Source organism: Erythrolamprus reginae, chromosome 10 (genome assembly GCF_031021105.1).
Source record: "Erythrolamprus reginae isolate rEryReg1 chromosome 10, rEryReg1.hap1, whole genome shotgun sequence".
NCBI classification, from domain to species: Eukaryota; Metazoa; Chordata; class Lepidosauria; order Squamata; family Dipsadidae; genus Erythrolamprus; species Erythrolamprus reginae.
Genome location: NC_091959.1, coordinates 17,539,174 through 17,553,450, shown reverse-complemented (window position 1 = coordinate 17,553,450; position 14,277 = coordinate 17,539,174). Strand labels below are relative to the sequence as shown.

Genomic DNA, 14,277 nt, shown 5'->3' with positions numbered 1-14,277 from the left:
AGAAGGCGGTCCCGGAGATATTCTGGTCCGATGTCATGAAGGGCTTTATAGGTCATAACCAACACTTTGAATTGTGACCAGAAACCGATCGGCAACCAATGCAGACTGCGGAGTGTTGGTGTAACATAGGCATGTTTAGGAAAGCCCATGATAGCTCTTGCAACTGCATTCTGCACGATCTGAAGTTTCCGAACACTTTTCAAAGGTAGCCCCATGTAGAGAGTGTTACAGTAGTCGCGCCTCGAGGTGATGAGGGCATGAGTGACTGTGGAGAGGGGCGGCATACAAATCTAATAAATTATTATTAATTATTATTATATCCACATGCAGCATTCCCCAGAATGTTCCAATAGTTTTCCTGGCCAAATCAATGCCTTTCCTCTTCTCTTTGTAGGCATCAACCGACAGAAGGCCCAAGAGTGGTGCATCAAACACAGCTTTGAATTGGTGGAGCTCAACCCCGAGGAACTTCCAGATGAGGACGGTGAGGTTGCCTCCTGCCCCCAGCGGCTTTCAAATGGTTCCGTTTCAGTCTCACCGTCATTCACTTAATGACAATGGCAATAAAGGTCATATAATGGGGCAAAGCTCCCTTAACGACTGACTGTTCTGCTCCGTAACGGAAATCTGGCTGTAATTCTGCAATGCTCCTGCCAATGTTCTGTGAGGTCTCCCTGTCTGGTGGTGTTACATTCAAATTGAGAACTGAGAATGGTCTTCTTAAGAGGACCGTTTCCAGGCCTTGTTTATCTTTCTCAGTTTCTGAATCCTCATTTTAGTTCTGACGAAGAGATTGGTGCGGTGGCCCAGTGGTGCAGTTCTCGGCTCACAATCAGGAAGTTGTGAGTTCAATCCTAGGAGAGGTAGATGTTTCTCTCTTTGGGCACACTGAGAATATACTGTACCATATTTTTGGAGTATAAGACGCACCTTAGTTTTGGGGGAAGAAAATAGAGAAAATAATCTGGTTACCACGTATTCATCTGGGTAGCATCCTGAGTCTGGTCAGCTTCAGCAAATCCCCTGGTTAGGGCTTTAAAAGAACCTTATTTGGAGAGAGTAACAATGAAAGATCTTGCAAGCCAGTAAGAGCTGGGAACATTGTTAGCACCTGGTTAGGCTGGAAAGAAACATTCAGAGCAAGTAGAGAATGAAAAAACAACAACTACAAAGACAGGGTTCGGTAAACATTCTTCGCAGAGAATAACAATGAAAGATCTTGCAAAGCTGGGAACATTGTTAGCATCTGTTTAGGGCTGGAAAGAAACATTTGGAGCAAGTAAAACAATAAAAAACCTACAAAGACATGGTTTGGAAAACATTACTCACAGAGAGTAACAGTGAAAGAGCATGCAAGTGGGTAAGAGCTGGGAACATCGTTAGCACCTAGTTAGGGCTGGAAAGAAACATCTGGAGCAAGTTAGAGCAATGAAAAAAAAAACCTGCACAGACTTAGGGCTTGGAAAACATTCTTCACAGACAGTAACAATGAAAGAACTTACAAGATAAGAGCTAGGAAGATTGTTAGCACCTAGTTAGGGCTGGGGGGGGGGGGGAAGCTTCCAAAAAAGCTGCATTCATGGTATAAGACGCACCTGAATTTCCACTCTCTTTTAGGGAAGAAAAGGTGCGTCTTATACTCCAAAAAATACGGTATCTGCTGAACAAAACCCCACACTGGCGACAGGAAGGGCAATGGGCCAGTAAACCCTCTGCTAGCTCCATTCAGTTGCCCAGGCTCCACCCCGCAAAGGATGACAGGGCCGTTAAATGAAGAGGATTCTGTTTCTGATGAAGCCTTTGTAGTAAGTCATATTCCAACTCTGCTCTCTTTCCATTTTAGACGATTTTCCAGAATCTACCGGAGTGAAGCGAATCATCCAAGCCTTGAATGCCAACGTCTGGTCAAACGTGGTGATGAAAAAACGGTAGGGGCTTTTTAAGGTCAGCTTTTAAAAATCAATGCAAATACAGTGTTCCCTCGATTTTCGCGGGTTCGAACTTCGCGGAACATCTATACCACGGTTTTTCAAAAATATTAATTAAAAAATACTTCGCGGTTCCCCCCCCCATACCACGGTTTTTCCCGCCCGATGACATCATATGTCATTGCTAAACTTTCGTCTGCCTTTAAAAAACATTTTTTAAAATAAACTTTAATAAATAAAGATGGTGAGTAATAATCTAAATGGTTGCTAAGGGAATGGGAAATTGTTATTTAGAGGTTTAAAATGTTAAGGGAAGGCTTAGGATACTGTTCATAGCCAAAAATAGTGTATTTACTTCTGCATCTCTACTTTGCGGAAATTCGACTTTCGCGGGCGGCCTCGGAACGCATCCCCCGCAAAAATTGAGGGAACACTGTAATTTTCTGGACTGGGGGGTAGTGCAATTGTTCCCGGGCCATTGGCCCTCATCACCTCGAGGTTCAACTATTGTAACGCTCTCTACATGGGGCTACCTTTGAAGAGTGTTCGGAAACTTCAGATCGTGCAGAATGCAGCTGCGACAGCAATCATGGGCTTTCCCAAATATGCCCATGTTACTCCAACACTCCGCAGTCTGCATTGGTTGCTGATCAGTTTCCGGTCACAATTCAAAGTGTTGGTCATCACCTATAAAGCCCTTCATGGCACCGGACCAGGGTATCTACGAGACCGCCTTCTGCCGCACGAATCCCAGCGACCGGTTAGGTCCCACAGAGTTGGTCTCCTCCGGGTCCCGTTGACTAAACAATGTCGTCTGGCGGGACCCAGGGGAAGAGCCTTCTCTGTGATGGCTCCAACCTTCTGGAATCAGCTCCCTCCAGAGATCAGAACTGCCCCCTCCCTCCTTGCCTTTCGAAAACTCCTTAAAACCCACCTCTGTCGTCAAGCGTGGGGGAACTGAGACATCTCCCCCTGCCTATGTAGTTTCTGTGCATGATATGACTATGTATGTATGTATATATGTCTTTTTAATAATGGGTTTTTTAAATATTTTAAATTGTAAATTATTAGATTTGTCATGAACTGTTTTATTGTATTGTGAGCCGCCCCGAGTCTACGGAGAGGGGCGGCATACAAATCTAATAAATAAAATAAATAAATAAATAAATATGTATGTTTTTAATATATTGGGGCTCCTTGTTTTTTAGACTTTTTAAATGTATTATTGTTATTTTAGATTCTAACTATTAGATTTGTCATTATATATTGTTTTTATCACTGTTGTAAGCTGCCCTGAGTCTACAGAAAGGGGCGGCATACAAATCTAATAAATAATTATAAAAAATAATAATTCTGTGGGAATTCCTTTCCCAGCCGGGATCCCTGTTACCCGAGGAATGTCTGGAAAGGCAAGAGCCAGCCATCACTTGCTCTCAACAGTCCATGGGGGGCAGAGGGGGGGACACATTATGGAATAACAAGAGGAAACAGATTTTGCTGGGAGTTGTGTCTTCCCAACAAGAAGAATTCAATTACAAAATCAGTTGTCTAGGAAGTTGGCATAAGTAGCATGGATGCTTTGATTTATGGATTCTTGTAACAGGTTGGACTCCTTGAATTGTAGAATAACAGAGTTGGAAGGGACTTTGGAGATCTTCTAGTCCAGATATGACTACAATAAACCCTATTAATAACACTCAGACATTCAGTCATTCATTCATGGTCCCAGGTCTTAGTTTATTTTATTTATTTATTCGATTTGTATGCCGCCCTTCTCCTTAGACTCAGGGCAGCTTACAACGTGTTAGCACTTTTTAATAGAGCCAGCCTATTGCCCCCACAATCCGGGTCCTCATTTTACCCACCTCGGAAGGATGGAAAGCTGAGTCAACCTTGAGCCGGTGATGAGATTTGAACCGCTGACCTACAGATCTACACTCAGCTTCAGTGGCCTGCAGTACAGCACTCTTACCTACTGTGCCACCCCGGCTTTCCAGAAGGCCATTAGGGCAGGAATAGTGCGAATGTCCAGGGGCAGTTGGTTCCAAAGGGCTGGAGCTGCCACAAAGAAGGCCCTTCCCTGTGTCCCTCCCAAATGACATTGTTTGGCAGACAGGACCTGGAGAAGGCCTTGAACCTATTCGAAAGAATGCTTTGCATTCTTTTAGTCGTCGACTAAACAATGTCGTTTGGCGGGCCCCAGGGGAAGAGCCTTCTCTGTGGCGGCCCCAGCCCTCTGGAATCAACTCCCCCCCTGGAGATTAGAACTGCCCCCACCCTCCTTGTCTTTTGTAAATTACTCAAGACCCACCTATTTTGCCAGGCATGGGGGAACTGAGACACCTCCCCCAGGCTTTTTATATTTTATGTTTGGTATGTATGTGTTGTTTGGTTTTAAACGATGGGGTTTTATATGTTTTTTCTCTTTTATTATTAGATTTGTTCCACTGTAACATTGTTTTTATTATTGTTGTGAGCCGCCCCGAGTCTTCGGAGAGGGGAGGCATACAAATCTAATAAATTATTATTATTATTAAATTATTTGCGACTGCATCTGCTCCCTCGTGAAAATCACCCCTCCCAAGTTATATTATTATTATTATTATTATTATTATTATTATTATTATTTATTGGATTTGTATGCTGCCCCTCTCCGGAGACTCGGGGCGGCATCAACATCAGGCCTTCTTCCATAGATAGTGTGGCTAGCTGTCCATTTATCACCAACTTCTGCACCTTTTTGACATCCCTCCAGGTCAGGGCTGTGTGATGCCTGACCAGCCACCGAAGCCTTCTGCTAACTGACGGTCCTTTCTTCCTTTTCAGAGGCAAGTCACAGCTTCGGCCTTTTCCCAGCCTTAGCAGGGGCAGAGCACAGAATCGGGTCAGACGAGAACGAAGCTCCAGAAGTAAGCAGTCATTTTAAAAAAATTCCTGGGTGGGATTGTCTATCTCCTTGCAGCTTTATCCTGGGCTGTTTTGCCTTTTTTCTTCTTCTGAATCTGTTATGCCCCGCATTTAACCCTGGGGTAATCGGTTGGGCAGGGCCCTTTATCTTCAAATATTTTTTGGGAATGCCCGATAGTGCAGGAATTTTGGCAAAAAGTGCAAGAGGACATTAATAGAATGCTAAATATACAATGGACAATCACTAAGGAAATGGCAGTACTAGTTAAAAGTAATGTGATGGGAGAATTTAGAGAAATAAAAAAAGTAGCAATAGAAAGCGCTCAGGCAGTAATAGTTTTGGGTTGGAAGGATGCGACAAAATGGACAATGCAAAATTGGTATAGGTACATGGTGGACCATATTCAATTTGAAATTATGGATAAAAGGATAAATTCGGATAATGAAACTGAGCTGGGACAACTGATGGGACGGTGGGACAAGGTAAGACGATATATGATGAGCAGAATCCGAGACCAAGCTACAGGAAATAAATTGGAATCACTCTATAATATGTAAATAGATACATTGCTCTTGGGTCAAGTGGACTATACAAGAAACACCCCCGATTTGGTGATGGGGAATGTGTGTGTGTTTGGGTGGTGGGCACATTTCACTATACATTGTTTTATGTTGTGTGTATATAAACTTGTTAAAAATTAATTAAAAATAATAATAAAAAAAAAAGGCCTGGAAATGTAATGATGTTATTTACAATTAAAACATTTAAGCCTCAGGGACAACCAGGTTATTTGTTTGGAATTGCAATTGGAATTTACCTAAAATTTGGACCCAGGTGTCCTTTTGAACCGGCTTGGCTCTTGTTGGCTTCGTGGAGTTTGTATCCTTGAGGTGGGCTCAGGCCAACGCGCTCTTTGTGCCAATTTCCGCTGGAGGGTGTGGAGTCTGATTTGGCTTCTTTCGCTCCCCGCCAGGCCAACTCTTTGCCGGCAGAGAGGGCCCAGTCTGTGCTGGATTCGGAAGCAGCCCTGGCCCCCGCGGAGGCAACACAGGGAGACACCGTGGCTGGTAAGAGCCTCTTTGCTAAATAGGGTGAAGGGGAGAAAACAGGGGCGTGTCCTCCATCTGTTCTTTTGCAAGAAGTTCTTCCAGCCCATCCAACCCCCCCCCCCCCCAGGAGGACTCTCGGGGGTTGCAAGAGTGGCTCAGCCCCACCTCCTGCTCAGTCCGTCAATCGAGTCAGTGAGGGCGGGTCTAGGACATTCAACATGAGTATTATATTGGCAGTTCTGTGTTAGCAAAAACTTCAGAAGAGAAGGATTTAGGGGTCGCGATTTCTGACAGTCTCAAAATGGGTGAGCAGTGCGGTCAGGCGGTAGGGAAAGCAAGTAGAATGCTTGGCTGCATAGCTAGAGGTATAACAAGCAGGAAGAGGGAGATTGTGATCCCACTATATAGAGCGCTGGTGAGGCCACATTTGGAATACTGTGTTCAGTTCTGGAGACCTCACCTACAAAAAGATATTGACAAAATTGAACGGGTCCAAAGACGGGCTACAAGAATGGTGGAAGGTCTTAAGCATAAAACTGATCATGAACTCGATCTGTATAGTCTGGAGGACAGAAGGAAAAGGGGGGACATGATGGAAACATTTAAATATGTTAAAGAGTTAAATAAGGTTCAGGAGGGAAGTGTTTTCAATAGGAAAGTGAACCCAAGAACAAGGGGACACAATCTGAGGTTATTGGGGGAAAGATCAGAAGCAACTTGAGAAAATATCATTTTACTGAAAGAGTAGTAGATACTTGGAACAAACTTCCAGCAGACGTGGTTGGTAAATCCACAATAACTGAATTTAAACATGCCTGGGATAAACATGTATTCATCCTAAGATAAAATACAGGAAATAGTATAAGGGCAGACTAGATGGACCATGAGGTCTTTTTCTGCCGTCAATCTTCTATGTTTCTATGGCCAACTGCCTGCTGGATCATTCACCACGACCATCTCCCCCCAGGACAACTCACGGTGGGACAAGAGTGACACTAATATCAAAGAAAGGGTGGAATAGAATAATTAAAGAAGAGATGCAATTGGAGGGATGAAATGAAATGTGCAAAGCCATTTTTTTTTTGCTATTCACTATTTTAAATATTTTTTAAATTTTTTAAAATGTATTTTAAATAATTAAATAGAATTGTTAAATTGTCCCACGGTGAATTGTACCTGTTCCTGTTGAGAGCTGCCTCTCTTTTGGCCTTCTTTGCAGACCCAGTGCTGGACACGGACATCCAAGAACTTGCTAGCCTCACCTCGGGAGAAGGAGACATCGAGAACTTTGAGCGACTCTTCTCCAAGTTGAAGGAAATGAAAGGTAGCCTTCGGTTTGTTTCCCCAAACTTGGAAAATAACTTGTTTTCTCGTGATTTGGCTACCTGCCCAGGTGCAGTAGCATAATCTATCTGTCTGTCTGTCTGTCTGTCTGTCTGTCTGTCTGTCTGTCTGTCTGTCTGTCTGCCTGCCTGCCTACCTACCTACCTACCTACCTATCTATCTATCTATGTATCTATCAGATTTGTATGCTGCCCCTCTCCGTAGACTCGGGGCGGCTCACAACAGCAATAGAACAATTCATAACAAATCTAATAATTTAAAAACATTTTAAAAACCCCATTATTAATCAGACATACAGTAATACCTCATGAGACGAACTTAATTGGTGCAAGGAGGAGGTTCGTAAGACAAAAGATTCGTAAGATGAAACATTGTTTCCCATAGGAAACAATGTAAAGTCAATTAATCCGTGCAACCAAAAAAACGGCTTTTGGCGACTGCTGGGAAGCCGCGCGGCTGTTTTAAAAGGTCGCAGCTGGCCTAGGGGGCTTCCCAGCAACCTCCCGAACCGAACCCGGGGTTCAGAAAAATTTTGCCTCTTCTTACGAACTTTGTTCGAGTTACGAACCGGCGTTCGGGAGGCTTCTGGGAAGCCCCGCCGCCCGGCTGTCACCTTTTAAAACAGCCGCGCGGCTTCCCAGCAGTCTCCGAACGCCGGTTCGTAACTCGAAAAAAGTTCGTAAGAGGCAAAATTTTTCTGAACCCCGGGTTCGTATCACGAGTTGTTCGTAAGACGAGGGGTTCGTATCTTGAGGTACCACTGTATATACAAACATATCATACATAAATTGTATAGGTCTGGGGGAGATATCTCAATTCCCCCATGCCTGGCGGCAAAGGTGGGTTTTAAGGAGTTTACGGAACGCAAGGAGGGTGGGGGCAGTTCTAATCTCCGGGGGGAGCTGGTTCCAGAGAGTCGGGGCCGCCACAGAGAAGGCTCTTCCCCTGGGACCCGCCAAACGACATTGTTTAGTCCATGGGACCCGGAGAAGGCCAACTCTGTGGGACCTAATCGGTCGCTGGGATTCGTGCGGCAGAAGGCGGTCCCGGAGATATTCTGGTCCGATGCCATGAAGGGCTTTATAGGTAATAACCAACACTTTGAATTGTGACCGGAAATTGATTGGCAGCCAATGCAGACTGCGTAGTGTTGGTGTGACATGGGCATACCTGGGGAAGCCCATGATTGCTCTCGCAGTTGCATTCTGCACGATCTGAAATTTCCAAACACTTTTCAGAGAATTACACTGGACTGCGCTAGCACTCAGAGCCACGGGGACGAGCACACATTACCGTTCGACCTTAGCTGCCCACCTCTGGAGACCCCTGTCTAGAATGTGTGATCAGAGGTGGGGACAGCCAAAGTTACACCCATCGGTTCCTGCCAGCCCAGCGGCTGCTTCTGGCTTCTTTTAGGGCAGGGCAAATCGATGGTGAGACCACACTTGGAGTACTGTGTACAATTCTGGTCACCGCACCTCAAAATGGATATAATGGAACAGGAAAAGGTGCAAAAAAGGGCAACAAGAAAGATCAAGGAAATGGAGCCCCTCCCTTATGAAACCAGGTTGCAACGTCTTGGTCTCTTCAGCCTTGAAAGACGGAGTTTAAGAGGTGACTTGATCGAAGTGTATAAAATCATGCATGGGATAGAAAAGGTGGATAGAGAAAACTTATTTTCTCTATCACACAATACTAGGACGAGGGGGCACTCCCTAAAGCTCATAGGTAAGAAAGTGAGGACAAATCAAGGGAAATATTTCTTCACCCAGAGGGTCGTTGGTTGATGGAATTCACTTCCAGAAGAGGTCGTGACAGCTGTCAGCCTTGATAGCTTCAAGGCAGGATTAGACAGATTCATGGATGGCAAGTGTATTATAGGTGATTATTGAAACGGATGTTGTGCTGCCTCTATGTTGGTTGAGGCAGGTAGGGTTCCCTTGAGTACCATTTGTTGGGAGTCAAGGGAAAGGGAGGGTCTTGCCTTCTCTTTCTGCTCAAGATCCCCATGGACAATTAGTGGGCCACTGTGGGACACAGAATGCTGGACTCGATGGGCTTTGGCCTGATTCAGCAGGGCTCTTCTTAGGTTCTTATGTTCTTAGGGCAGTTTCTGCGCAACAGACGGCCAAGATCAATCCATCCTCCTTGTGTCTTTGCAAGTCGCGTTTTCATTCCATCCCCACCGATGTCTTTCTTTGCTCCCTAGCCAAAGGTGACTTCTCTTTCCCTTTCATTCTCCAGAAAAGGCTGCCACCCTGCCTCACGAACAAAGAAAGCTGCATGCCGAAAAGGTAAGTCGTGGGATGGGAAATCCCTTGTTCCTGAGCCCAAACCCAGCCAGGCGCTGCTTACTAGCACCCTAGGACAGTGTTCTGTCTGGGTCCCCCCAGACGCCAACACCAACCAAAAAGAGTATCCAGACACACTGGTAAAAAGCAAAGGCAGTTTATATAATTCAAAGCAAACACAGGTAACAAAAACTGTTCTTACAGACAGGAACACTATGAAGCTTCACAGAGGTTTCACGAAGGCCAGGCAATAAAACAGGATTCTTGCTGGCAAAAACAATCCTGGAGATAATAAAACCCACGCCTCCCCCAAGTCTTCCAGACTTCTAGGCCACAAGCCAAGATCAGAGACGCCGAGGATCGAAGCAAGGTCACAGGACTCCCAATTGATAACTCTCCACAAGACTGTAAGGGCGGGCATGCCTTTGAACCCTGCTGAGGAGAACCATACCCAAACCCAGCTGTTGCCAATTCAGGGATGGAAATACCTTTCTAATTGGCCCCGTCTTTGAGCTGCTCGTCGCTGCTTCATGTCTATTATAGCCTGTGCGTCTTCATCCAATGAATCCAGGCTACTAGCTGGGGAGAGCCCCCCCCCCGGGGGTCTCAGGCTGCTCTCCCTCCTCCTCTTCCTGACGTTCCTCTCCCCCGTCTGCCTGGTCCTCCCCCTCCTGTTCACTGTCCTCCTCCTCTGGGCATGGATCCGGCAGAGATCCAGCCGGTCCCTGAGGAGCCTCAGGCTGAATCACAACAGACAGTGATGGGAACCTTTTTACCCTCGGGTGCCAAAAGCATGTACGCACACACTATCCTGCCTGCGCAAGTGCCACACCCATAATTCAATGCCTGGGGAGGGTGAAAATTGCCTCCCCCCCCCAGAGGCCAGAAACAGCCCATTTCCCAACTTCTGGTGGGCCCAGCAGGCCTGTTTTTCACCCTCCCCAGGCTCCTGAGGCCTCCCCATCCCCCCGGAGGCTCTCTGGAAGTCAAAAACGCCCTCCCAAAGTCTCTTTGCAAGCCGAAAATTAGCTACCCGGTGCGCATATATGTGCTGGAGGTGAGCTAGGGCAATGGCTCGTGTGCCAGCAGATATGGCTCTATGTGCCACCTGTGGCACCCATGCCATAGGTTCGCCATCCCTGCCCTAGGATCTTTCTGAGAGGTTTCTAACCCTGGTCTCTTCTTCCCTTGGTAGCTTCTCTCTCCAACCAAAATCAAAATTATGAACTCAATCTGTATAGTCTGGAGGACAGAAGGAAAAGGGGGGACATCATCGAAACATTTAAATATGTTAAAGGGTTAAATAAGGTTCAGGAGGGAAGTGTTTTTAATAGGAAAGTGAACACAAGAACAAGGGGACACAATCTGGAGTTAGTTGGGGGAAAGATCAAAAGCAACGTGAGAAAATATTATTTCACTGAAAGAGTAGTAGATCCTTGGAACAAACTTCCAGCAGACGTGGTTGGTAAATCCACAGTAACTGAATTTAAACATGCCTGGGATAAACGTATATCCATTGTAAGATAAAATACAGGAAATAATATAAGGGCAGATTAGATGGACCATGAGGTCTTTTTCTGCCATCAGTCTTCTATGTTTCTATGTTTCGTGCTTAGTTCTCTATTGCGTAGGATCTCTGTAATCAAGATGAAAAAATTTTTTTTGTTTGCTTCTCTATGTTGCGGATTCCAGGATAGAAGCAAAGTGTGTCCTGATGCCCCCAGGGCTTAAGTTGAGAGATCTAGCAGCAGGGAGCTTGTAGGGTGTCTTGTCCCCCATAGGTGTGGGGCAGGTGAGCCTGCAGGAGTTCCAGCCTCTTTGCTTGATGTAGAGAAGCAAAAATCACTGACAGGGGAGACATGGTTTCTTCAAGCAAGGTTTGTCTGGGCCAGGAATCTCTCTGTGGGTGCTGCTTCTGAGCTTTCTCTCTCTCTGGCATGAGCAGCTCAGAGGTTTGAAGCTCTCCCCATAGACTTGCCAGGTTATTTATAACCAATTTCTTGAGTATACAACTAAAACATTTACTCTTCACTTAACCTAGTTATAGAAACATAGAAGACTGATGGCAGAAAAAGACCTCATGGTCCATCTAGTCTGCCCTTATACTATTTCCTGTATTTTATCTTACAATGGATATATGTTTATCCCAGGCATGTTTAAATTCAGTGACTGTGGATTTACCAACCACGTCTGCTGGAAGTTTGTTCCAAGGATCTACTACTCTTTCAGTCAAATAATATTTTCTCATGTTGCTTTTGATCTTTCCCCCAACTAACTTCAGATCCCCTTGTTCTTGTGTTCACTTTCCTATTAAAAACACTTCCCTCCTGGACCTTATTTAACCCTTTAACACATTTAAATGTTTCGATCATGTCCCCCCTTTTCCTTCTGTCCTCCAGACTATACAGATGGAGTTCATGAAGTCTTTCCTGATACGTTTTATGCTTAAGAGCTTCCACCATTCTTGTAGCCCGTCTTTGGACCTGTTCAATTTTGTCAATATCTTTTTGTAGGTGAGATCTCCAGAACTGAACACAGTACTCCAAAAGTGGTCTCAACAGCGCTCTATATAAGGGGATCTCAGTCTCCCTCTTCCTGCTTGTTATACCTCTAGCTATGCAGCCAAGCATCCTGCTTGCTTTCCCTACTGCCCGACCACACTGCTCACCCATTTTGAGACTGTCAGAAATCACTACCCCTAAATCCTTCTCTTCTGAAGTTTTTGCTAACACAGAACTGCCAATACAGTACTCAGATTGAGGATTCCTTTATAATGGGAAGGATTAATTTGTGACACACAGCAAGCAAAATAATCCTGTCACAACAAAATGACTGAATAAACTGAAGAGCATCTTAACAGAAGGACTTCAATTCCCCAAGGCAGTGATGGCAAACCTTTTTTCCCCCGGGTGCTGAAAGCGCATGTGCTATCGTGCATGTACGAGTGCCCACACCCACAATTCAATGCCCTCTGGAGGCCTAAAACAACCCATTTTGTAACCTCTGGTGGGCCCGGTACGTCCATTTTTCACCCTCCCCAGGTGAATTAGAGCTGAATTAGCAAGTAACCTTTATTCTAGATAACAGAGAATATAATTTTATAGACATAAATAATTCAGAATAATGAGAACCTTATTATTGACAAGATTGGTTTTCCATATCGTTGCAATAATTTGATAATAACCTACACTTTGTCTCCTAGGTTGCCAAAGCCTTCTGGATGGCCATCAGAGGAGACCAGGAGGAGATTGAAGGCTTGTCTTCCGACGAAGACAACTGAGGACGGGGGCTTGCAGACTGGAACGGGACGCCGGTTCTGAATGTGCGGCAGGGGAGGGGGCTGCTACCTTCATGTTGCCGAGGCCCCGTTTTCTCTGGCAGAGATTTGGGGGTGGGGAGGGGAGGGTTGTCCCTTGAGACTTAGTTCATTCTTGTTCTGCAGCACGGGAAAGCAGCTGCCTTTGTGGTCTCCTTGTCTGGATTTACCAAGGGGAGCGTGGACCTTCCAGTGAACCGAACCTGTTCCCAACTAAAGAAGCTGCACGGTGCCTTGGCGGCTGCCGCTTTCAGACAAACCAAGCACGGTTCCATTTGCCTTCTTGTTTCCATATCAAAAATACCGGTTGAAATCTGGAGGGGAATGTTGGTAGAAAGTTGCCTGTTAAGAGTTTAGGGGTCTTGATGTCCCCAGACCTTTAAAAGGGGGGAAAACGCTGAAAGAGGCGGCTTCTCTTGGCTCAACTTCACTTGGAATCGGATGCCGAGTGTTTATCCCAATGCTGGCCGGCCAAAAGGAGAAAGCACTTGTGTGCCATCTACCCTGCCTGGAAGCAGAGGACGAACCAGAGCAAGGAGAAACACCTGAAAGGCCTTCTCCTTCCCCCCCACCCCAAGGGTCTGGTCAGTGGCAGCTCAGAGAGGCTGTGGGCAACTCCTGCCTCACTTGAAGGTGGCCGTTGCATCACAGCCTTTGGAAACAACCGAGGGAAGGGGCTTCCTTTGGGAGGGAAGGGGCACTCTTCGCCAAACCTGCAGCCAGGAAGGTTAGGATTCTACTAGATCCCTTAGGCCAAGAGGGAACCCTGATCTTTGCAAGCACACAGCTCTACTTGTGAGTGGTGGGCGCTCACATTCATGGGTGGAGTTCCATTTGTGTCAACACTGGAGCCACATGCCACTGGTGCAAATAGAGCTGTTTGTGCCCATGTGCACGCTTGCCACTCATAAGGAATCTTTCCTCTCCCACCCCCCGGGAGCATCAAATCGGAAAAGTTTGGGACTGCCAGGGGTGACAGGCCCTTACGTGCTGTTTCCTGCAAAAGGTGTGTAAATCTTGGGGCTCTCTTGGTACCAGAACCAAGTTTTAGCAGAACTGAGCCACCTCCTGCCGTTCCCAGGCCTGAAGGGAGCCCCCCCCCCCCCCCCCAGGCAGACAGAAGCACTTTAGACTTGAGTTACCGCAGCTAGAAACTTGACCAGTGCTGCCTGTTGGGATCCTATCGTTCTGTGCAATTTTTTCACACCTCTTCTGCTGGGAGATGTAGCCCCCCAGGTGCTCATGGGCCGTTTTGGGCTGCGGCTCCCATCATCCACAGCCATTGATCCCCGGTTGGGTTGGATGCCAGCTGCTGCTGCAAAGACGTGGAGATGGGAAAGGTGGTTGTGTGTTGGTCCAGCCACTGGGGGAGGGGGGGGGGGAACACACCTTTTGTTTGTTTGATGTTGTGTTAGGGTGAATAAAGTCTGCTCAAAACACA

General features: G+C 46.1%; 1 protein-coding gene across 1 annotated transcript in view; it reads left to right on the top strand.

The window, feature by feature from the left end:
• Window positions 1-14,277, top strand: part of AAGAB (alpha and gamma adaptin binding protein) — a 35,166-nt gene extending 20,889 nt beyond the window's left edge. Inside the window, 7 exon segments of the mRNA XM_070762345.1 lie at window positions 395-484; window positions 1,844-1,934; window positions 4,762-4,837; window positions 5,810-5,903; window positions 7,105-7,209; window positions 9,474-9,523; window positions 12,723-14,277. Of these exon segments, the coding sequence (XP_070618446.1) occupies window positions 395-484; window positions 1,844-1,934; window positions 4,762-4,837; window positions 5,810-5,903; window positions 7,105-7,209; window positions 9,474-9,523; window positions 12,723-12,800 (584 nt within the window). The 3' untranslated portion in view covers window positions 12,801-14,277.